Raw genomic sequence first — 25,760 nt, forward strand, 5'->3', positions numbered from 1 at the left:
GTCCAATTGAGCACAGATGCAGCTTAACCTAAATCGAGGGGATGTAATGCAGGTTTGAAAGCATGACTGTTGTGGGAGCACACAGCACCTGGATAGCTGATAAAGGGAGCACCAAGGTCTTGTAGGACCCCTAGTTAAATCTGCACCTGTTAGTAATGGAGTTGCTTGTCTCTCTTCCAACTTGTAGCTAGAGAAGTTTTGCCTGATTTGGTCTCGATACTTCCCGAGTCTGTCCCGGAGTCTGATATTGTCTGTGAAACCACAGCATCCATCTGCTACACCTTGTTCAATTTGACACAGAGCAGTTCTCACAATGCTCGGCTTCTCCTGAGTGCTGATGGCCTACCGAAGATTATTACCATCAGCATGAATGACAGGTAAGATGGGGGAGAAGCCAACCACTTGAGGGGAAAAAACACTGCACCCTGAGGTACAGGACAGCTTAAACAAGTGACTGGGATGTGAATGGAATTGCACTTATTGGGAAACACAGAAAAATCTCTTACAACAACTGTTCCATCCACAGCTAAATTTGCCAAGTTCCAGCATTTTAAATAGTTCCTCAGAAGATGACGGCACAATATTATCTATATTCTAACATATATAGTGGCTGACCATCAGACCTTATCTGTCCCCCAAAATTTTCTGTATTTCCTGTTCTTTATAACACAGCCCTGATAAGCTTTAGCAGAATAGAGCTGATAGAACTGTACTTAAAAATTATTTATCAAGGGGCATTTTAGATAATAGAAGTTGAATTTCCTTTAATCATTATTTGATATGTAATCACTGCAACCAATGTTTACTCAAAAGAGAATAATTAATGCTCTGTGAATACGAATAATTATTCTGTTTGCCTTCCGCTCTTTTTACAAAATGAAAGAGGAAATTCATCTCAGTAAAGGAGGCCTCATGAGGCTCCAAATAGTTTAAATCCTATCTACCTAACCAGAGATTTTACCTGCTGGAAAGATCCTTTCAAATGCTTGCTATGCTGAGGTGTGTTTTCCTCAACTGAATATGAATCGTATGATAGCTGCTCTAAGATGAAGGCTATAGAGTACTTCGTTTCTCTCTAATTTGGAAGAATGAGTGAAGCAGGGAGGGATGTTGCATTTGTTTCAGTGGTCAGGACAGCTTGAAATGTGCTAGAATACCTAAAGAGCGGTAAAGCAGCATTTAGGAGGAGGGAGAGACAGAAAAAATGCCACAAGTTTACATTTGCTGAAGTCTGCACGTGCACTGTGATTATGAAGTGAGAATTTAAACATGTTTTATCACTCTTTTTGCAAAATTGCAGTAACATGTTCAGCAAAGCTAGTAGGGCTGCCTCAGTCCTCCTCTACTCCTTGTGGTCACATACCGATCTCCACAGCGCTTACAAAAAGGTAAGATCTGGGTTAGAGCAATGCCATTTAATCTGTCATTTCAGATCTAGAACCCTCTCATTTGTCCTCTGGGGCCCTTAGCACTTCTGCGCTGTTAAGAAACAGTGACGTTTCACTGTTAAGAAACAGAATCCTATCCTACGATAGGATTTCAAGTTGTCTCTGAATGTGGTGTTCCTATTACGCAAAATCCTGCAAACGTAAGGCACGCTCTTAATTTTTGCTCATCTGTGTTCAGATTCTCTCCCTCTGTGGTTTTTATATGCGCCGGCAAAGTTTATGAAAAATGTTGCTGGTGATGCACAGTAGGTGTCCGTCCACCACTGACTGGAACCCACCTGACACAGAGGCCATAAGGTGCCAGCAAAAGCAAAGGCAGGGCGAGGCAGCTCCCTGCTTTAAAACCAGAGCAGTTTTGGTCTCCGTGTTGTTTGTATGGTCTGCAAGCCCAGGTGTTAGTTATATTCAGGCAAAAAGGTAGAACCTGGGAAAGGTGTTGGCAAACATTTACCGACACAGTCAAAATCAAACAAAAAAAATGACCAGCATGAATCAGCCAACAAACCAGTTTGTTTCTTTCCTTTTGAAGCTCTATGATTGCTTTTTCAACATACAGCTGGGTTGACTTACACCTACCTACCTTCGACCTGCATTTCAAACTCTCTTCATTCCTTGTTGTCTTGTTTTTCAGAATTTCTGTCACCTAAAATTCCCTATAACCTAAAACTATGCCATTTTTTCAAGCTGTAGCCTTTAGCATTTGTTAGTCAGCTTGTTTCTTCTTGTAGAGGTTTTCTTGAAATTTACTCAAAAAAAGTTACTTACTGTAGTGTCCTTTGACAGTCTTGCGTCACACTCAGCAGTATCCTGCCCCACAAACCAGAAATCTGCTTTCAAGAATAAGGGAGCTGTACCCATATAAACTCTAGGTTTTTTGCAACTACATTCCTGACTTTATTGTACAGCAATATCCTTGATGGCATGAATTTTCTGAAATCACTGGTACTTTGGGTATGCCTATAAGATACATTTCTTGGATCTGAGTTTCAAAAAATGCTGATTACTTGCTGTTCCTGTGCAAATCGGGTCCCCTAGAGATACCGGGTGCAGCACTGAAAACTGCAGGCTACCTAATGCCTACCCATTTTTGAAAAGTTAGTTTAATAAGCAACAGAAATCACTTGATCAAAGGAGACTGATAAAATCCTGAGTCATTTTGCCAGTGCCCTGTACTCTTTCTTCAGATAGGGTTGATCTCAGCTGACGTTAGTCACCTAAGAGTTAGGATTCTGCGGAGCTGAGCTGGAAGAAAAGGCTCCCCGTACAGTCGGTGGAGAGAGTTGAGCAACTCCAATGATTCACCTCCCCTACCTTCGACTGAATGGAGTCACTCCTGGGAGATGCCTGTTCTGTCTCTGTTTACTGTAGAGGACTCTCCCTGTACCCGTACCACCATGGCTCCATACCTAGCTTTTAGACAGCTGAACCCATCCTTCCCTTGCAGAATGGAGGCTGAAAATAATGAATTATTCTGTTTCTTTCATTCCAAAGGCTGACTTTAAGAAGGCTGATTTCATCAACACCCGGACCACAAAAGCCTATAATTCACTAAAAGAATGAATCAGATCGTAACACCACTGAAGACAAATGAGATCTTTTGTCAGTTAACGTAACTATCTTCACACGGTTGGTGCTGCCATCACGAACCAGGAAGTATCTCAGAAAAAAAGAGGCTGATTTTATATAAGACTTGAGTGACCAGAGGGTAGCTGTTTTGAGTTTTTTAATCCTAATCACCTTGTTGTCACTGTATATATTAATATAAGAATAACCAAAGATGGATTCTTCAGGATATCTGAAGTGAAGTTTCATCCAGGTTTACCCCAGTCAGAGCTTCAGATGACTGCCTTTTGTCTAACAGGCATTTATACAGAGAGGTTTGAAATGCTGATTGACAGCAAGTTCTTTTCAGACTGTTTTATACGGATAGTTTTCTACAGTGGGTAAGCAGCAAGTGCACTGCTCAGGACACAGCAATTTTTCACCTTTTTGTTTCTTCTCGCACGTTAAATAAGAATCTCCAGACTCTGTGAGTAAACACAAAAAGCTGTTCGCTACCTGCATTATAAAAGCACTAATGAAGTTAAAATGATTATTTTTGTATTGCTTGTATTCATGTGCTCACTGGTTCTTAAGCTTCTTTCCTTTGAGATTTCATGAGCAACAGCAACAAAACTGATTTTACGTAAGTCTCATCATGCCTTGGTCCTCTCATCCTCCCTCACATGGCTGTTGGAATTTATAACTGTGTCCAGGAAAAGGGTTTTCACTAGAACCAATATGTTTCAGACACTTTGGGCTGAACTAGTTGTTGGTGATTCAGTGATTATTTTAAGAAAACTGCATTTTCAAAACAATTCTGTTGTTAATCTCTATATAGTAAAGCGAGTAGAGGCTTGCCTTTTTATTTTTGAAGAAATGGATGCACACACACAAGAGATAAGGCTTTGTGCTGCTTAAGGAATTCATCTGATCCTGCTTCATATTCTCTTACTTGAAATCATCATCCTCCCTGCAGCAACTGCATGCAATGTGATAACTGACGGACTGTGTCTGTGCGTGTGGGAATAGGTAACAGGAGGAGAAAAATTCCTAAGCAGCAGAAGGCTGTTCCCATTTTATGATCCTCAGGGAGGGAAAAGAAGCACTAAAAAACCCCGTCTGATACCTTTAGTAAGCTAGATTTATCTCAACAAACCAGTAGTTAAATTGCCCATTAAAGCAATATATAAATATATAAAACTCTGGATTGGATTATCAGCTGACGTGATCTGGCATTACTCTTCTGAAAGCAGGGGAGCCAAGCTGCATTTATGGCAACCAAGACTTTGGCATATGTATTGTCATGCCTTCCCGCATGAATGGAGCCCATCCTGTACCCCCACACTGAACTGCTGGCACAGGAGCTATTACAGCTCTTCTTATCCAGAAAGGGATGCATAATCCTTCGAGTAGGGACCTCACAGAGCAGATCGTCAGGACTCTTCATTCCAGCACTCCTGGCTAAAGATATAGCTCCTATCAGAAACTTACAACCAGCAGATTGTGGCATTGCACTGTGTCCAAACATATTTCTGGGTATTGGGGAGCTAAATTCTGCTGGTAGGTGCACATAGTTCTTGTGGGGTTCCCAGGAGGTCCCTCACGTGCACGCAGAACGGAACGTCTCCTGGGGAGGTAAGCAAACAACCCTGCTTTCCCATCACAGATCATTTTCATAGGTCTTTTAGTCCTCCACATTTGCTTTGAATAACTCAAATCAAATGCATTCCGGTAAGAGGTTTTAAAAATACTATTGTTTTGTTAAGAGGTTGTTTTCAAAATACTCCAGGTCCAAAAACAACACAGGGGAAGGGAACATAACAGTGCCGCATGTTGAGGAAATTGTTTCTATAATTTTTTGAAAATATGATAGAAAACAGACAATTAAAATTTAGCTTTTTCTTCTAACTTGTTAACCCAAGTAGCACTGCATGTGCCTTGAGTGAATAAACACCAGGAAATCTGGACAAGTCTACTTTTACTGCCCAAAAAGTAGTTGTAGGCAAGATTAATATACAAAGAGTAAACCTAAATAGAGCGTAGCACAGGAATGAAGAACTGCAGTCTAAAGATCAGGAAGGGGGCTCTTAGAAATACTCAAGTATTGGGTTAGTTCTGTGAAACTCACATGCTGTTTAAAAAAAACAAAACACCAACAAAGCTGAGCATTTTCGAATTCCCTACTTCGTATATCTAACTCCCAGTAAGATGTCCTTAAGAATGCGGTGCAAACTTTTTGGGTTGTTTCTGTTGAACGTATCCCTTTAAAATCAAAGCGGTGTTCAGAAGTTACGAAGAAAACGATCAGCCCTGGCAACAACTGAAAGCTATAAACCGGGGTGAGAAACAATGACCCACCTTGTTACAACTGATCTCCTACTTGTATGCAATCAGAAACATTTCAGCAGGACTCCAAAGAAAGCAAAGAATGTTAGTCAGAGAAATACTAAAAGATAATAATAAAAAAATACAAAAAAAAAATCTGTGTTTGGTCTTTGTTGTTATTAGTGGACCTACTTGCAGCAAATGTATTTTCAAGTCTTAGCCCTTCCTTTAAAAGGACAAATTAATTTTTAAATTAAATCTAGGTACAGAGACTTAGACTTTTCTACAACAGGAGAGTGTTACTGAAGGTAAGCTGTGTAATGCTCCTGTTGGCATCAGAGTGCTCCTGCAAATAATTTATTTTTACTTACAAAATCTGTTACAGCTCTCTTTGTCCAGTATTGCTGATCTGTCAAAGCACCTGGCATCCCCTGTCCTCACCCCTCTTTAATTGGTCTTTGCCCTAACCTTTACCATTGGCCATATCACCACTGGAGATCTCAAACATAATTAGGATCATCCTCACCATAGTCCTGGACTCGGGAAATATAACCTACGCACTTGCTCTTCAACAAATGAGAGGTTTGAGACCTTGAATTTAAACATACTGGGTAGCGTCCAAAAAGTCTTTGGCTGAACCAGAAACTGACCCCAGGTCCTCCTCTCTTGAGATAGCGTCTTAACCACAACTCAGTACAACCACCTTTCACTGAGTTGTTTTAGTAGAAACTCTTAATTAGTACAGATAATGTTGTAGTAGATACTACAGAATACAGACATTAATTGATTGCCAGAGAATTAGTCATTCCTTTCACCATTTCATCCTCCTACCTTTTTTGTACTGTCATTGCTTCTAAATATGAATGCTTTTTTCTCCTTCCTTCCTTGCTAAATAGAATTAAGCTATGTAATATATTGCATTATATCATGCACAGACAGAGAGTTACTTGGTTGTTTTTTTTTAAGTGGGGGGTGTCTTTTGAGTAGGAATGTGCTATATATTAAGAAAAGTTCAACCCTCCCTTCTGGGCCCATACAAACCCACAGGTGAGATGAACTGGCACCATCATGAGCCATGATAGAAGAATCCCAGCCTCGTCACCAGCTCAGGTTTTACAGGTCCTCAAAAGGCAACTCATTAAAACTGAGGGATTATATCTCAGGCTGCCTGTTTGTTTGTTACCTTGTTTAGCCTTTAGGCTCCAGCTTGACAGAAACTTAAAGATTTCCTGTCTTTAGGGTTCAGGGCCAAAAAGCCCCATGGTATCACTTCACAGCGCTCTTGGGGAGATGGTTCACAAGATAGATAGCCTAATGAGCACAGTCACAGTGTGAACTACGCTCAAGCTATGCAAAATGATGAGACTAATGTTTCCCAAGTTATTTCAAGTCCAGCCGCTGCTCTGCCATTCTTTTACTTTAATTGCTACTGATAAAACCTCAGTTTGCATTCCTGACTTATACTCTAGACCCAGCCCACGGGGGAGATAACGTGACCTTAAGGCGTCATCTGATAGGAGACAAAGATCTGGAAATAACAGAAGTCAGACTGGAGAAAATGCATGTTCGAGCTCAACATCAGAGTGCATCAAGGACAAGGTCTGAAGAATCAGGTGTTAATATAACCATGTGAGCCTACACCTCGCATATTGTTTTAGGTGTTGCAGAGCGTCTGCCCACTGAAAACCCAGCAGGGAGATTTGCTCAAATACACCAAAGACGAAAAGGGGTTTATAGCAGATAGTATACACAGAGCAGGGGTTTGCCATTCTCTACAGCCATACTTTGGATATTTTAATAGGTTTGCATATGATGAGGAAATAAGCGCATTTTATCTTATTTCACAAGTTCAGAGCCAAAAACATTTTATCATACCCAATAAAGGCATTGTCAGCTCAGTATCAGAAATTAGAGTTTGCCTCCATCCGTTCTTCAGCTGTATCTTCCAGTGCTGTGTCCAGTGTGGCTGTGAATAATGCAAGTTTAGGAACTTAACGCTTGTTATTAATTTTTCCATTATTCAACCTGAGCTCCCAGTCCCTTATTTGTATCCTGTTAGTGATCTCTCAGACCAGACGAAACATCTACAGAAAGGAAAAAGAGGAAGCAGGCATGTCCATAGCAGCTACATTTTGGAGCCAACACTGCAGGTCCCCCCAAGGTATTGGGGCCTTCTGAACATGGCCATGCTCTTGGTCGCAGAGCAGGCAGCACCGTGACCATGAAAGGGAACAGGGACACCAGCTGCAAATACAGTGCTCATCGTTAGGCTCTCTTTTTCCATGCTGACCACATATTTCCTCCGGAATTGTGCAAGGCCCTCTCTCACCTATGCCTGCGTTTTGCAATCTCTGAACTGTGGTCAGCTGTAGGACTATGAGCTGAGCTGCCATCACTCACACCTTGAAAGGTGTTGGCCTCAAAAGTCCTCAGCGTGGTCTTGTTTTCTGGGCTTGAGAAGGACGCCGTTACTGCCTTGAGTGTATTTAGACATCTGGGAGCCCCTGTAACTTAAATAAGAGATTCCAGGTCACCCTCAGGTCTAGAAAGAGCTAAGGGCATTGTTTGACCCTTAAAAATATGTCTTACTGTGTATTCACCAGGAACTGAAATAGCCAAGCCTGAGTCACTGGGTGAACACAGGGAAATGATGAAGAGTGAAAGGGGCTTTTTCAGCTGCTGCCTAAGAGAGTAATATCTTTCAGAAAGTTCACAAACTTTCTGAAGCCCATGAAGGTCATAAGATAATGGGCCCCAGCCAAAATAGCTGTGTTTGGCTTGGAACAACAACAAAATAAATTAGCGATGTTGTAGTATCAGTGTTGAACTCTGCCTGGAAAGCACACTGCACCTCAGGATACGTGAGCACGCTTGAGTTTAACACAAAACACTGGACACTGGGTGTAGCCCAATTAAAAACTGCATGAGCTTAAACCCCGTGCAACTTTTTAAGGCTGGATAACCTTGGATGCGGCATGCAGGATGAAAGATCTGTAAGTGAGATTAAAACAGACCTCGTAGAATAAAGGCTGTTAATGAAAAGCGAGGGAATAGTGTAAAGAGGAAATAAGCTTTTTCATCATAAAACTTCCCCTTTGTAATAAAAATGTTGCTCGGCAACGTAGTTGGGGCCGGCTGTACGGTGCGTCTGTGCTGCGGTTACCTTTGCATTTGCCTTGCATTTGCATTGGAGTTACACCAGGGTAACAGGCAGGATGCTGCACAGAGAACAATGGAGGCTTTCAACGACAACCTTTATCCCCCAGGAGGGACAGGGCGGCCATGCGGGCTGTCGGCGCTCTCTGTTCGCCAGCCTGTCGGATTAGGTGTGTTACCCAGCTCCCGCTTCGTGTTTAAAACGAGAGCTGGGATTACAGGAATTTTAGTCTGTCTTCTTGACAATTAAAATAAGGATCCTTAAGAAGTTTCCTGGTGCTAGGAAAAAAGCTACTCTAAATATATGATACATATAGCCTTGCAATAATATTTTATTAATAGGATCATAATAATTGTTTTAAAAGCATATGGACAAAGATTGGAGTTTTTAAAATAAAGGAAGGCCTGATGATATACAGACTGATGAAAAGGAGAATCTACAAACTAATATTTGCAAGCAGCATTGTTTTAGTCTTTTTCTTTTTAAGGATGCTACTACTCCACCTGAAAATACTTAAAACCCGGGAGTCAATAACTGCTGCTTTGGATAGCTGTAATGTTCCCGCAGGTTTTACTGCAAAAGTTTTGGCACAGCTTAAATGACGCAAAGAGATGGAAGAAAAATTGTCTTCTGGTGTGAAAGACTGAAGCAGAGGCATTTGAAAGAGGTGTGAGTGCCAGAGCGGTTCATGGAGGAATGGGCAGGAAAGTCAGAGCGTGGGGAGGAGGAAAGGGAGCTGGCTTCTCTCTGGTCAGAGGGGAGGGATGCCAAATCTCCAGTGAGAACTGTTACCGGACAGGGTCAGGCAGCAGATGCTACCTTGGCAAAAATGTATGAGGTGGGTAAACTGTGAAAGTGAGAAAGGCCAAGCAAACGATGTGGAAAAGAAAGGAGAAATTTCAGAAGGTCTGAAATTCACTTGGCAGAAGGCAAGGCCATCTGGATGCAGGGTCAGAGGCCCCTCCAGTGCCTCCAGCAAGGAGGACTTATGTCAGGAGACCCTCACTGCAAACACAGGGTGGCACACAACTCCCTTCCCAGCTTGTATGTGGAGCGAACAAGAAGCTGGAGTGGATATTGCCAAGGTTTAAAAGCTGGGTGTCACGATGGGCTTTTTTTTTGCAGGTTTCTGAAGTCCTGCACACTGAGCTGGGGGAAGCCAGCACTGGTTTGGCACTTGCCTCTTGTACAGCCACATCTGTGGGCTGGCAGCCTGAACAGTGCTGTGCCTTCTGAATGCACAGCACGGATTACCCATCCACCAAGGACTTTTTTCCTAATTAGATCAGTTATTTTCTACTGTTACGGAACAAGACGGACAGATTCACTGTTACCTGGGCTTCGGGTTGTAATTAAGTGATTCTGGGGGTAATTATAGATAGTGAATAGGGCACAATGAATTCTGTAGCCTGTAATGTGCTCACCTGTAAAGGAAGAGTATTTGGTATGCCTGAAAGACATGGACCTGCGTTTTACAGGCAACCTCGTGTTCTTCACATCTACTGCAGTGGCTACAGGTGTAGATTTGTTACATTGGCATTAAAAAAAAGAAAAAGAAAAAGTAATAAGAACCTGAGGTGGCCTGATCTAAGAAGGTGTTAATATGCAGACTTAAAAATTGGACCCCACTGTTGTCCTTTTGTGTATTTTTCCATAGAAAAGTGCTTTCAAACCCTACTGTTCTACTCTGAGAGAGAAAAAAAAAAAGCCCACCACAGAGCAGCTCCACTGCAGCAGCTTTGGTGGAACAGTAGCTGGTCCACATGCAAGTTTTGCCACGTGACTTCAACAACAAAATGGCAGGCACATGTCATCTGCTCTGTCCCTGCGTAAACCCATCTTCCCCGCAGGGCCAGAGAGCAGCTTGCCTCCTGGCAACCACCCCTGGCCCATCCCTGAGCCCTGCAAGGCTCTACCCATCAGCGTACAGTTGTGAATCAGACCCTTTTTTTTTTCCCCCCACCCCTGCCGCAGCAGAAGCGACGCTCTCAGGTAGCCACGTTGGGCTGGCTCCCCTCCAGCACCCTCCATAAGAGTCCAGGGCAGGACACCACACAGTGGGGACGCCCACGGGAGGGCTTTATGGAGCAGACACGTGGCCTGTGGGACAGGTGCTTTGGCAAGGATTGTTTGAACAAATTTGGTGTGGGCACAACATGGCAGCCTGGGAAGGCTTTGAGCAGCACAGAGGTGACCGGCTGCTTTCCACCCATCCTGTGGGCGCTCACTCCTTGGGAAAAAAGGCATTTAGCAGCGCCGATCAAACAGTCGTGTTACCTGCAGTTAGCAAAACCCTTGGAAAGCGCATGCCTGCTCTCAGGTTCTCCATTAAAGTCAGCAAACAGCAGTTAGTTGATTCCCAGCCAGGAAAGAAAACAAAGGTGAAAAAGGTGCAGCCCTGGACAATGGTCCCTGATCTCTCATGAGTTTATACCAACCACCCGCGGCAGGTGTATATTTTGCTCTGCCACTGTTGCCACTCACGCAGTCTGTTTGTAGGGCCTTGGCTAGGATTTCTCTTCTCCGCAGACAAGCAGCTAAAAAAAAAATTTAAAAATCAGTGTAACATCTCAAGCCAGAGAAATCTTTTAACAAAATTCTTGTTAAACATGAAGTTCTTGTTAAACGCTCACAATCCTGTGCTTTGGGCAAGAAGACACGCTCCTGGCTGCTAGCAGCGTCACTGGCAAGGTTTCTTTCCGTCACCCCAGGCAGTCCCCAGGATGTTTATCTCTGGCTGCAAGCAAGGCCCCAGCATGACCTGCTGTCTTCACCAAAGGGACAGCAAATAACTCAGTTTACACTGACTTGTGCTGCTGTCCATTAAGCAGAGTCTTCTTTATTGGAGGGGAACGGGTTAATTTTTACATTCATGCCATTTAACAGTAGCTTCTTCAGGGTGAGAAGACAAAGGCGAGGAGGAAAAGGAGGATTTCTGCAAAGATCTTTCCAACATTTTTTCTCTTTCTGGGCCATCACAATAACTCTCCTCCCAAACTAAGCAAAATATTATTCTTCCCCCACCCCCCTTCCAAGATAAATCAGTCAATGTTTTTTTGGGAACCTCTTTGTACAAAAGTCTCACTGAAAACTGCAAACATGCTATAAAGTACAAATCACTTTTGCTTTGGCTTAGCGGACAATCCCTGAAGTCAACATCTCGCTGACAAAGTTGAGATCAGAAATAATCCAGCAGTCCCATCTCTGCTCCCACATCAAAGTCAGTTCCACCTCCTGTAAATTTAGGAGTGAAGTCAGGGTAACATATTGCTTACCTCCTTATAACCCACAGAATAGACACAGAATAGTCAGGACAGGGTGGAGGGAAGGGAGGTTCGTTCCCAAAACAAAGAATGTTGCGAGTGTGGCTTGAGGATTTTCTTGCCAAAACAAATCGAGATACATCTGTTTGGCTCTTTCTTCATTACAGCAGTAGTTGTGCTAGTACAATGGTTGCTCACGGGTCTACAAGTGCCCCCCGGGTGGGGAGGGTTAAGGCTATAACAGGGCAGGAAAGCCCCCATGCGTGAACACGCACACACTGGTGTTTGGCAGTACCTCCATATATGAAGAACTGAATCCTCCAGGAGGGTGAGAAGGAATATAAGAACATGGGCCCTGTAAAAGATTCCCCTAAAATAAGGGATAGCTCAGTGTGGGTGGTAAGGCTCTCAGGATTGCTTTCCATCCTGCCATTTCACCGGACGGGGACACATCAGGAGAAGCAGCTCAGCTCACTGAAACCCTGCTCGCATGCAAGGTAGTTTCTGAAGGGACAAGAGAGCCATGACAAACGTCTTATGCCTATTTATTACTCCCTGAAGAGCTCTGATGAGAAGCATCTTCAGTAATATTGTTCTGGTTGTTGAAGTCCCGTATTTCCCCGAACATACTTCTCAGAAACCGAACCGCAGTGTCTGAGATGGTGGTTTGTGGCAATACCCCAGCTCTCCGGCTTTTCTGTGTAAAGTGGTATTGGAAAGCCCTGCATGCTCATATTCCCTCCTGATGCCAGGTTACTTAACTGTCACTGGCTTTCACCCACAGCTGAATTTAGCAGGCCATCCCCATACTGCATCACTTGCCATTTTCTTCTTCCCACAATGAGTTTTTCAAACCTGTGCACCCTTCCCTGCCTAGCTCTGACCCTTGTAATTTGCAGGTAAAGAGATAAAACAGCTTTCTCATACCCGTGCTGTGCAGTACCTAGTTCTTTGCACCTGACCGATAACTGCATCTGCTATAGAGATTTCTAGGATAAAGTCTGTTTGGAGTCTTTTTTTAAAGGCTCCTTATATGAGACACCCATCCCCATAAGCAGCTCTACTCTAAGGGTTTTTGGAGGTGCAGGAGAGGTAGTTCTGCGAAAGCCGAGCTTGTAGTTTGATATAAACAGCAGTGTGGTAAAACCTCAGGTTGTGAAAAAAAAATATTAAATCACCACACCTTGGATTTTCAAGTTCTTTTAAAAGCTTTCTGTAACTGAAGCTATATCTTCCTTTTTTTTTCCCCCCAGCAATAAAGCAGCGCACAATTTAGACTGTTTAAAAATTCTTCGTTTTCATTGGCCTGTAGTTTTAAATGCTTGGCCTTAAACACAACGAGTTTTAGGGGCTCAGGAGCTTTGCCATCCTGTTTTTTCATTGGTGTCCCACAGAGAGGTATATTTGGGTACAGCATCCACCCCTGTTATCAGGTACATTATACATTGTGCCTGTATCATTAGAGGTGACCACGCTGTGTTAGGATCTACAACAGGTACACCCTCATCTTGACACACAGACTCAAGCACTGGGCCAACAGAGATCTCAGTGTTCAAGAGTGCAAATCTCTGCACCGGCGGTGGAATAAGCCCAGACATGAGTGCCAGCTGGGACTGACCAGCTGAGCGGGTGACCTGCTGAAAAGGGCCTGGGACTTAAAGTGGAAACCAAGTGAAACTTGAACCAACAGCTCGCTCACGCTGTGAATGAGGGAAATGGCATAATGGGCTATGTTAGGAGAAGCATGGCCAGCAGACCAAGGGAAGTTGTTACTCCTGTTTGGCCGGGAGTAGCACTGCACTGGAGTGCTGTGACTTGAACCCTCCCGGTTCAAGAAGAGGGATGCCAAGACGCTGGAGAGGATCCAGCAGAGAGCTACCGAGTCAGTGAGAAACCTAGAGCACATAAGCTGTAAGAAGACATCGAAGGACATGGACTTGTTTGGCCTGGCAAAGAGGAGGGAGAGTGGGGATGTAAAGCAACCTACAAGTACTTGAAAATCAGCCATAGAGATGACAGAACCAAACTTGTCACAGTAGTGACAGGTGGTAAAGCAAGGGGCAACAGGGCAACAGCATCATGCTGGGGTTTGGCAGATTCCGGTTGGGCGTTAGGAAAAAATTTCTTACCAGGATAGTGATGCCACGCTAGAAATGGCTACCTAGAGAGGTCAGAGACTCTCCAACTTTTGAAGACTTGGCTAGAAAAAACCAGCATGGTAACTCGGTATTTCCTATCCTGTGCACAGGGCAAATGGTGAGATCTCCAGTGCAACGAAGTCAATTGCTGACAGCAGATGACATCTTAATGATGCTTCTGTGTTTGCTCCCTTTTAGTACCATATAATTTCTACAGGTTTTTAAAAGCCACTTGGCATAAGGTGAAAGCGTAACAAACCAGTTTAGGTTCATAGGGATAGAAAGAGAAATTCTTTGAGATAACTTTAGCTGACTAGGAAATATTTTCCAGTTGAAGGCAATCTCATCCACTACTTGGGAATTCAAACTCCACGTGGCCCTGCCTAGCTAGAAGAAGCAGACCAGAGCAACATTCGTTCCGACTAATATTAGCATTAACTTGGTTTGGCCAATGACACTAGAACAAGAGGTTTTGACCTTCTAGTAGCATATAGAAAATCCCTTTCTTATTCCCTAGCACAAAGCTTAGCTTCACAGCAAAGCAGATTTTTTTCACGTTTTTTGAATGTTTTTGTACTTCTGTGTTGTTGTTCTCATCGAGCCAACAGCTCTGCCTCCATGAAATTTCATACAACCCTTACCTGAAAGAAAAAATACATGTAGAGAAAAAAACCAACACTAACTTGTAGACTTTTCTGAAGTGGGTCTTAAAATCATCACTACAAAAGTACTTCCCCACATCTAATTTCAGAATCTACTGTACTTTTTCTTGAGCTTTGATTTTTCTCAACACTGACAGCTTCCTTTGCTGTCCTTTTATCCTTTTGTCCTCTCCTTTCAGTATAATTCTCACATTACAGCTGTAATAGTTCACCATCAGTCAGACAGGGCCAGCTTTGGAAATTCCTTTAATCAACTCACTAATCAGGAGCTTATATGTGAGCCCCACATCAAGAAGCAGCCTGATCCCTTAAAGGACTTTGAGTCTTGCCTAGCTGATGAATGAGGAACGCAGTCAATTGTGAAAAAGGGCTCGGATAAGGGGGAAACCTAACCTTGTTCGTTAGCTGTTTTCACCAGCTATAATCAATAGACGGCTTCCAGATGGGTTCAAATCTTGGGCCCTCAGTGCAAATGTTTGCATAATGTGGCACTTGTTTTTCTCATTACTGTTACCATGTTAATGTTAATTACCATGTTCAGTAGGTAAAAATACTAGAGGTTATTATTAGCTAAAGCACTAGGACTTGGATGTAGAGATTCATTTTGTTTTGTGGGCCTTCATTCTTTTCATTCTTTTTTTTTTTTTTTTCCTTAAAGACAGAGTTTAAAATCAGTGAGGAAAAGGGAGAAGGATTATAATGTACTGTAGAAGTCATCTTCATCTGTAATTTTGGAGTTTCTTTTGTAATTATTATGGTGACTTAGGGATCAGTTTTATTCTGCTTCTTTTTTTTTTTTTCAACAGCTGTGAGTCAGAGATGCTAGCTCACCTGGGAACCTAGGTATAAATGGGTTAAAGAAGCACCCATGGAGATTGAGCCTATATTTTTAAACGTTTTTAGAAACCTACTACTTGTGTCCAGTTCTGGGGCACCTCAATATGAGAGAGATATCGAGGTGCTGGGGCGAGTGCAGAGGAGGGCAACGAAGCTGATGAAGGGCCTGGAGAACAAACCTTATGAGGAGCGATTGAAGGATCTGGGACTGTTTAGTTTGAGGAAGAGGAGGCTGAGGGGAGACCTCATCGCTCTCTACAACTACTTGAATGGACATTGTAGAGAGGTTGGTGCTGGTCTCTTCTCACAGGTCATTAGCAATCGAACAAGAGGGAATGGCTTCCAGCTGCAACAGGGTAGGTTTAGGCTGGACATTAGGAAAAAATTCTTCACAGAAAGAGTGGTCAGACACTGGAATAGGCTGCCCAGGGAGGTGGTGGAGTCACCATCCCTGAAGGTGTTTAAGACTCGTTTAGATGTGGTGTTAAGGGATATGGTGTAAGGGAGAACTTTGTAGAGTGGAGTTGATGGTTGGACTCGACGATCCCAAGGGTCTTTTCCAACCTAAATGATTCTATGATTCTATGACTTAGGTAATGGGAGTGGGAAAAGACCTGGGCCTATAAGTAGCAGTTAATAAATGAGTAAAGTTTGTACTACATCTGTCACTTAGTAAATGCTGGACAAAGCCAAAGGAAGGAACAGATATCACAGCTCAGGAAGGAACAGCCCAAAATCATATGAAAGAACTTAATGCTGAAATAATTTACTTGTTATGCCTCCAAGGCAGAATGTAATCTGCTATTTTAGCAGCACTAATGAAGTTGGAGATAGTTTGTTCACAAGATAAATCCTGTGTTTCTTTCTTAGTTGATGTAAAATTTAAGGAGTATCTGCTAAAAGCCCCATGTCTCAGCAATTATGCTGTACTGACCAGCCTCAGTTATAGTTCTGTGAAAATACATGAACTAGTCAGCAGTAATTACTAATAGAGGAGTTTGTCCTGTCCTTACAAAACTGAGATGCATGCTCCCCTGCAGAGCCCAAGCACAGAGTCTGCATACAGGGTAATTGAGTAAGTGGAGGGAAGTGGTTTAGGAACCACCAAAGACCTCATCATATAGGGAAATTTTACCCTGGAGTCTTCCTTTCAAGACATTTGAGGCCTTAAGAAGCCTAGTTGCCTTCACAAGACACATATAAAAATTGGAAATTTTATTTCTAAAGCATGTAGGCACTTTAAGAAAAAAATCATATAACACCACTTGGGAACAGAACTGCTCTTCAGTGTCGCATATCTAAGCCCCTGCACATACAAAAGCACAGAGGAAATAACAACCTGAACACTGTGCTCAAACTTCATTCTCTGTATGTATGCTATGGTTCAGAACATACTGCAGGAAAAGACCAACAAGTTTTACCTGTTCTTGAAGACTTTACTGGATTCCTGCACCCAAAGGTAATCTATTTATTATTGTTCGCCTGTCAGATCAATGAAAGGCTCTTGGCATCAGTAAAATCTGTTATGAACTAGGTGCCCTTCAAAACAAGCCGTCTCTAGCATTGTCTAGGAGAGCAGTGGCTGAATTAACCTCACCGTTGCCATCTCAAATATACAGGGACATAGCTCCATTCTACCCTAAAATATCCACCTCATGTTACTTTCCAGTGACAATCCACGCCACTTCCTCAGCAAAGTACTGATGTGGTAGTTTGTTGTTGTTGATGTTGCTTTTTAATGCTTTGAAAAAGCTTATTGAAAGGACTATTGTTGCACCAAGTGGAATTTTCTCAGTATCTGCTAGAAGCACACATGTATGTGAAACAAATGTACAGGGCTGTATGCCACACACACAAAAAAAAAAAAAAAAAAAAAAAGGTCAAAGATACTACCAAAGCTGTTCTTTAGGGCAATGGGAATATCCATAGAAACTCAGTGTTTCAGAGCAGTGCACCAGTTTAGAAATAAAACAATCACCATTTCTGGCAATACTCAGTTATCCCTGTGGAGCTGGAGGCGGTAATAGCGATATCAATCAAATCTTTTCATTAAAAAGTGCACAGTTATATGACTGTATACTAACTTACTTGAAAATATGATACCTTTTTTTTTTTTTCCAATAGTCCTCTCTGGTTTCAGTAGATGCATCACTTCGGAAGGGAGCTGCTCTTTACTGACGTCCTGTAGGAGCAATGGACACTGTGGAGCCCTCCTGAGCATAAAGCACACATGGATGTGAGGCCATACATCACCTTCCCATCCTTGCTGAAAGAAATAAGAAAGGGAAGGTCTGCATAACTTACGGTTATAGAACAGGCAGGCAGACATGTATGGCTTAGCTATACATAGCGAAGACAGAAATGTATTGGTTTAGTGGGGTTTTTTTTTCATAATATATAGTTTGTTCTCACTATTAAAAAAAATAATCATAATTTTCCAAATGTATAAGTAATCCATTCAGGCTACAGCTCAACATGCCTGAACTCAGCTGTATAAACCAGCTGGACGCAGACAGTCCTGCAGTCCAGACTTAACCTCAGACTAAGATCAGGAAAATTACACAATTGCATCTCAGCCATGTGACCAAAAACTTGGAGAAATTTTTCAAGCGACCAGAAAGGCTAAAAGGATAAATCTGTGATTTAACGCCACTTTTTTACAGTTCAGATGGACTGTAATTTCAATGATTTCTATCTCCCTGATCCGATTTTGGCCACTGAATACTTGAAGACACTTGCAAGAAGGTGAAGGTTAGAAGTGCTCTGCTGCCTTTCAAAGCCGGCAATTGGCTGATGCACCACGCACTAGTCCAGTTCATTTTTTGGAAACACTGATTATACATATATTGACATGAAATGAAAGTGCCTGCTTCAGATAAAGTGCTTTCTTTTGTTCTTTCCTGAGAAATTGCTCTTGATAGCTATTAAAAAAATTTGATATCAAAGAGCATCAATGCTCCGAGCAGCACTACCTGCGTTCATGAACATTCAAACTGCTATAAGCACAGCAGGTTCGGGAGTTGGCTGCGTGTTATACCGCCTTCAAGGTCAAATAACTATCAGCTTTTTTTTTTTTTTGAGGTTTATTATTTCTGACAGACAAATGTAAATTAAATATATTCAGCAACTCCCACACATACTCATTGTAGGAACTTCCTCATGCAATGTGCTAGCTCAAGGGCATCCTTTTACCAAGAGAGCTTTCATGTCACCTAGGCTGTTTCTAGAAAGGTGTGAAATCTATTCAGGCACACCAAATTCCAACGTCTCTCTCTCTATGGGGGTGTGTGTGTTTGTGTGTGGGTAAACAAATCTATTTACATTGTTTATAAGAAGAATGTCCTCAGGAATGAGGGAAAAAAGTCAAGCATAGGAAGGACCAGTGGTAATATTACATTTTTTAGTCTGTCCTCTTATGTTTCCAGCATATGCTCTGCATTGGAACAGAGAGGAAAAGTTTAATCTTGAAATTAAATTACAATCTTAACAACAGCCTAATGCCTGTGTCCACAAGAATTCAAAGTACTTTACAGGTAACTCAGCCTGTGTTGGCAGTAGCCAATTTTTGACCCTGCCTTGCTGCTCACAAACACTCCATCTGGTTGAAACGCTTAGATGCCAGCTGCATATTGGCATCAGACTGTAGTTCAAAAAAAGTTATTGCCCTTTCTTTTTCTCAGCAGTTTTAAAAACCACACAGGATAATTGCGGCAGTTCTGCAACTCAGGCAGAACGCTGAACCTGCCTGAGCCACTCTCTCACTTGAAAGTGACATACCAATTACAAGTTTCATTTGGCTAGAGGCTTTAATTTATTACATTTCAACATTATGCTGAAGTTGTAACTTCATTTCACACTGCACAGGCACATCCTATGCCAAGAGAGGGCCAGATGCACAGATAAAAGCTGAAGAGAACTTACTTTGGCAACCCATCCCCACAATCCTGGAAGGAGGCGTGTAGGTGCCAAGTTTAGATTTAAACTTCTGCTACATTTTAAACGTTGCCATTAAAACATCTCTGCAGTGAATTTACGGCCACAAAGTGACGCCCCATGCCAAAAGTTAACTGTAGAAAAGTGAGAACGTGGCATATTTACAATATTACTTTTAAATGCGCTCTGCATGGACAAGAGCAGCAGTGACTTCTCGACCTACCAGCTCTGCAAATTCAACTGGCACCTCAAAAAATACAAATATATGAAAACAACAAAACCACCTTGTTTCTCAGTCACATCGCAAGGGGAATTAGAAGGGTAAACAGCTCAGGAAAACTAGAACAGCTGGTTTTTCTAGCCCGGTTTGGGCAAGGAAGCCCTTCTTAGAAACAAGCCCTTTGTATTTCAGGATACCTTTCTCATAATGATAATAATAATCATACATGAAAGCATAGCTATCCGAAACATATTTGGGCCAGAATCAGAAAAACTGTACAAGAAAATGTATTCTTTTAACATGTGAAATGTTGAAGAAGATACTGCTCATCTAGGCCAGTTTTGAACATTTCCAGCCAGAAAAAAAAAAACGTTACATTGGCTGCACCGGAGATGTGTCAGCGCAACCCTCTGGCTCTCCAGGCAGCCGACAACAGTTTTCCCACAAGGCGCTCACGCGCGCGCGTGTGTGTGTGTGTACGTGTGTGCGCACACGCCTACGCGTGTGGTGTTTGGCGGGGAGGTTGCCTAAGAGCAACGCTGTGTGTATTGGCAGCCTCAGTACAGACACGTGCACCCGGTGCTGCCACGGAAATATCGGTGTGGCATTTTCACGACCACCGTGCTGCTCTCCCCTGGGGACACACCGCCGGGCAGGTCTCCCTGACAGGGGGGGACAGGACCCAACTGTTGTTTTTTTAAGAACTATGTGGAGATCCTGACTGCAAACTGCTCCCAGTTCCTCCTCAGAGCATTTCAGGCTTTATGCAAACATAGCTCTTTTAATGACAATACTAAAAACCTCTCCTGAGCGTTCCAGAAAACTACATTTCTAGCTTGGCCAGAATGGAAGAAGACTGCTTAATTAAAATCGACCAGATTTTCAGACACAGCATAAAATTTTGTATTTTAGCTCTATAGTTTTACCTCTGCAGAAATTATTTTGCAGAAGCTGAGATCTGCTCAGGTTTCTTCTTAGGATAACATGTTCCCTTCCGCAGGGAATGCTCACTTTGGTGTTTATGCTAATAAAATCATTCTTCACACTTTTATTTCACCAGTGCTAGATATTCTTTTCCAGTTCTAAACTAAAGAGGCAAATCAAGAAAATTGTTCCAGCAAGGCCTGTAGCATACCCAACTATGTAGCCATCTAAGAAGTTGGAGCTGTATTAATTTCAGTGGCCTAACTGCTTTCTTGTTAGCTTCAGTACAGTATCAGAATTGGCCAAATCAAACGCTTAAGCTCATTTTCAACTTTCCATGTAGACCAGGCAGTGCTCTAAGAGGACCCTTGAGCTACATGCAAAATCTTGCTAAGGTGAAGGAGATAGATGAAACAAGACAGACTGGATGAAAAACAAGTTAATCACCAACCTAATAAAATACACGTTGTGGTTGTTAGTGTGTAGTAAAACGTATACTGGAATACTTAAACTGAAATAATCTCTGAAGATCACAAATTATCTCCAGCACAAGTGGCAAAGCTCTAAAGGAGCAGAGGATGGTAAGCATAATGCTTATTGTTAAAGAGGGTAAAAGGCAGGCCAGGAATTTATAGACTGGTCACACCAGTCTAATCTCTGGTACGGTATATGAAGCTCCATTCCAACAATAAGTAAGGACAGAGACTGAAAGTGCCTAATACACTGCCCCCTAAGGATTTACTAGGTGATCTCACAACGGCTTCTGTCACCCAAATTTGAAAAATGCGTCTCCCGTTGAAATTAAACCGGAGCAATAATAAGCGAGTAGACCCTCCTGGTTTGCCATCACGACTGTATCTTCACACAAGGTCAACAAGAGAAGACTGACATCAAGTGAAAAGATGTCCTGTGCTTTAAGGTGACATTTAATTGACTTTGAATTGAACTGAAAAAGAAAGAACAAGTGGATGAAACCTAAGAGAGCTTGCCTCAAGGAATTATGAGCCATCGGTTAATTGTGCTTTGACTCTTTGTAGAGAACTCCTCTCCAGTCTGATCCGGTTGCTGACTAGTTTTCAACTAGTTGTAAATTGCAAGTATTCACAATGCTTCCTTAGTGAGGTTATTCAACACATGATCATTCAGCAGTTTTATGGAGCCCTTAGAAGCCCGAAGCTTGCATTGAAGTATGTTTACTGTGGACAACAAAGTAAAGACAGGGAGCCACAACAGCATCATACAGGACAGGGAGGAGTTTCAATCTGGAGATCATTGCTGGCTCAGAGTGTGGTTTTGCAATAGTTTAAACCAACTTAAATGGTTGCTGTTTCCTCCTTCATGACTATAGCTTCCCTTTGCTTTCTTTTGCATGAGTTCTGGCATTTATTCGACACCTCCTTTTCTCTGCTTTTCACCTTCTTTGCTGTGGCTCCTTTGAGCCTGTGTAGCTCTCCATACAGCTTGCCAGGGTATCAGGCATGTGTGGCGTCAGGCCAGGGCAGGAAGGCATGGCCAGGGGCAGGCTGAGGCTCTGCCTGCAGACGCTCTGACACGGTTCAATCTGCCACATCACCAGCCTTGACTACGGCTCTGACATGCATGACCTGAGGGGCACCTTAGTCACCAGAGGAGGAAGGCTCTTGCTGCAGTCCTCAGGAGAAATCAAGACCACTATGACAGTAACTGGGTCTCATACCTATCCTGTTTCTTGCTATTATTTCATGCAATTGATTTATATGTGCCTTTCAGTAAGGTCCCTGAGTCCCGTTCACAGGTCTCCAGCCAGTCTCTCGGCTGGCCAGTTTGTGGTGGCACACCTGCAGGTCAGGGCTTTCAAGGAACGACAGAGTGAGCCAGGTCCCATGAAACCCAGTGTTAGCTAATCAGAAGAGAAGCACTCCAGGAAAAGAGTATCTCAATGTTTGCATGCATGCCTGCCATACCACACCATCATGCTCCGTTCATGCAGTGAGCCAGGAAAGCAGGTCATAACCTTGTATGTCAGAGTCTGGAAAGAGCTTCTCCCTTCCTCTTTCCTTCAGAGGACAAGAGGAGTCATCCTTTTCAAGTCTCCTCTTGCTTGAAGCTATTTGACTCAGGTCCCAGACCTGTACTTCCTCCCTAGGGAAATGAGAAAAACCAGAAGCCTTGTTGCTTGCATTGTTTCATGATCATGGATGATGTTAATTGCCCCAAAAGTAATTAATTTCAGGAAGCATTCTCTTAGTTCCCACTGAGTCAGAAACACAACCACTAAACAAGCCATAAAGATATATATCATAGCCCATTATTTCATTAATCTTGGAAGAGCTGCAGTAACATGTATTACGTGCAACTCTCAAACCTCAGCTGTTTTGAGTATTACCTGGTAACTTAAAGCCTTGGTTCTGAACCAAGATGGAAAGTTGCAGCATCAGACCTCCAAGATGGTACAGCACCTCAGCCACAGGTGGGCCACGCACTGGTAGTCCCTAGTCAGAGCAGTCATCCCACAAGAACCAAGACGATTTAGGGAAGGAGGTAACTTGAGTATTGTGAGGCTTGAGCAAAGTGGAAGTGCCCAAGTCAGAAGCTGACCTTGTCAAGGAGGGACCTACTAGCTACTGCCAGGACTTACTAGGATAATTTCTGTGTAGAAACAGGAACCAACATTTGGATCTTTATTAAAAGAAAGGGTTGTGTATCAGGTTGTGTGTTTTCCCCTCATCTGTAGCTGCCCATCAGGAGAAAAGCTGCAATTCTGGTACCCAAAATACCACTAATTAGTGCCACCACACTTCCCTGGTGCCTCCTCAGTCTTCTTGAACAAACTTTAGAGGAAGAAAACAGAAAAAACCACCCAAGGGGAGCCTGCCCCAGCTGTGCAGGTTTCAGCCATTCCAGATGCGGAATGGGAATAGAGGGTGCAGGTCTCCAAGTGCCAATGCTCAGGAAGGTCCTCTCCTTGCTCCACGGCCGCCTGAGCGCAGAGGAGTTAAAAGCTCAGGGTGGGGTCATATTTACACGTCAGCTCTGTGCCATAGGCACCAGGAATTGCCTGACACGGTTTCACTCCCCTGGGTCCTTTGTCTGTAGCTGGGGTTTAGCACTGCGAACCACAGTGCGTCTGCACTTGACGACCGATATCTGATTACTGTTGGAGCTGTTTCATTTACAGCTGGCCAGCTGAACTCTAGACCGGAAAGCCACACCCATCCTCAGCTCCGGTTTAAATGGGATTACTCTGGTTTTTCACATGTAATTTTTGCTGCAGCCGCAGCTTATGTATGAGAAATCAACACATGCCTGTGCATTCACAGCTGTAAAGGACGTCCGCCGCAGCAGGAGGAGAGCACCACCTCCTCCTGCCAGCCCCGGCCCATGCCTGGCACAGCCCTTCATTGCTGCTGGGACCAACCCACCGGGTTTGCTGGAAGCAAAGCCCAGCGGAGCAGCGAGGAGAAGGCTTTGGCCTCGCTCCGCCTGGGAAGCGCCACCAGGGAGTGAGCGGTGACTCACCTGGCATTGCCTCCGCTGCCACGCCTGGAGGGCTTATCAGGAGGGGACAATAATTTGCAGCAGAGTCATTGGTGAAAAGATCCGGCCTCGCCGCTGGGGACATTGCGCCTCTTGCCGCCTTCCCTGTCATGGCGACAGCAGCAACAACAGCATGGCCGCAGCACAGCCGGTTGCACTGGCCAAGGGGAGGAAAGAGGACCACAGCAGGACCTCCTGCTCTGCTGTGCCCTGTCTCCCCAGGAGTCACATTGCCGAGGAGGCGCAGCCCCAGGGGCTGCTCTGCCCTCCCGAGACACAGGATCACCCACAAACCGGCCACCGCACGTGATGGGCGCTCGAGGGAGGGGGACACAGAGGCACCCCCTCCCCAGCACGCCAGACGGCGTGGGCAGAGCGGGGTCCCTAGGCTCCTGTACGCCGGTTTTAGCACAAGCAGTTCCGTACCCCCGACTCCCCTCAAGCCTGCATCATTCTCCCTGCTTGGCAGGCGTGCACTCCCAGAGCAGATCCTCAGTAATATTAACCCATTTACCTTGGAAGGGGAAGCGTGGTGATTTCTCTTACAACACAAATCTCGATAGCATCAAGTAAGAAACCATCATTTCAGAAACCTTGAAAAAGGTTTCAATTAAGATTTACGAGAAAAGAAAAACCATCTCATTTTGTGGAAAAAAAAAAAAAGTTATATTTTGGACTGAACAAAATATTTTCTGACTTCTTAGCTTTTTTCTTTTTTTTTGTATTACCAAAAGCAAAGGGAAGTGGACCACACTAAAAAAGTAAAAAGGGCCAGAAATGCACAAAAGTCTCCAGTGACCTCAGAGGTAACACACCCCAGGGGTGGGAGAGCTGCAGTTAAACCTCTGCAGGTCACGTACCCAGCCTGTCCCACCACGATGCAGCGAGATAGGACCAGCCAATCTCTCTTGCACAGATGGTGCTATAAATATTTAGGCCCAAGGTAACAAAACAAAACAAAAGAGGACAAAATGCTTCCAGAGTGCCAGCAGGAGGGACCGGGCAGTCCAGCTCCTGCCCCAGTGAGCCTTTCTCGTGAAGGTGTAACACAACACTGCCGGGAGCAATTTGCCAGGAGCAATTAATCAGAATTCCTGTGCTGCTGAAGAGGAAATTTCCAGAGGTAACAGCTTGCTTCTCGTGAAATCCTTCAGTTAATGAAGTACCAGTATCCCACCCCTTCCTTGAACCAAGTCCTGGTTTCTTCAGTAGGGTGGACTCATGTGTGATCTCCTTATTGCCATCATATTTATCACTTTTCCAGGAATTTTGCAAGAGGACATGTAGCCACATAGGGCAGTTTTACTGCATATGAGCTGGACCCAAGAGCATTTTGACATCAAAATTAGTAGCCTTGACATTAACAGAATCAAACTATTAAAGGCATTTAGGGTGTGGACGTAACTTGAAACATTTTTAGGAAATAAAATCCGAGAGGCTGCCAGAAAAGAGAGTATTGTTCTGGGATCTCATAGGGCCTCCGATTCTGATAAGAAGGCATCCAAGTAAAACAAGAGGAATTATGACAATAAAATCAATGTTTACCGATCAAAAGTTAAGAACTATTGTTTGCAGTTCTGTGTGCAAGTGCCTCTATTCCAACTACCATTAAAAAAAAGAAAAAGGAAAAAATGCATTCAGCCTAATAGCGTAAACACACTTTTAACCAAATACTTTTATTCCTTTTCATTATACAACACCTTTGATAGGTGAAACTCCTCTGTGACAGTTTGACAGTCCTTTCAGATGGTATTTTGGCCTGAAATCTCAAGTCCTTTCACTTGAGACTTTGTGG

At 43.4% G+C, this 25,760-nt stretch overlaps 1 protein-coding gene across 1 annotated transcript in view; it reads left to right on the plus strand.

Moving 5' to 3' along the window:
- The window catches only part of PKP2 (plakophilin 2), a 46,485-nt gene extending 41,047 nt beyond the window's left edge, over positions 1 to 5,438 (plus strand). Inside the window, exons 11-13 of the mRNA XM_074582911.1 lie at positions 188 to 377; positions 1,301 to 1,388; positions 2,940 to 5,438. Of these exons, the coding sequence (XP_074439012.1) occupies positions 188 to 377; positions 1,301 to 1,388; positions 2,940 to 3,008 (347 nt within the window). The 3' untranslated portion in view covers positions 3,009 to 5,438. The remainder of the gene's footprint in view (positions 1 to 187; positions 378 to 1,300; positions 1,389 to 2,939) is intronic.
- Positions 5,439 to 25,760: the final 20,322 nt, after the last annotated feature.

This window comes from Larus michahellis, chromosome 1 (assembly GCF_964199755.1).
Source record: "Larus michahellis chromosome 1, bLarMic1.1, whole genome shotgun sequence".
Classification (NCBI taxonomy): Eukaryota; Metazoa; Chordata; class Aves; order Charadriiformes; family Laridae; genus Larus; species Larus michahellis.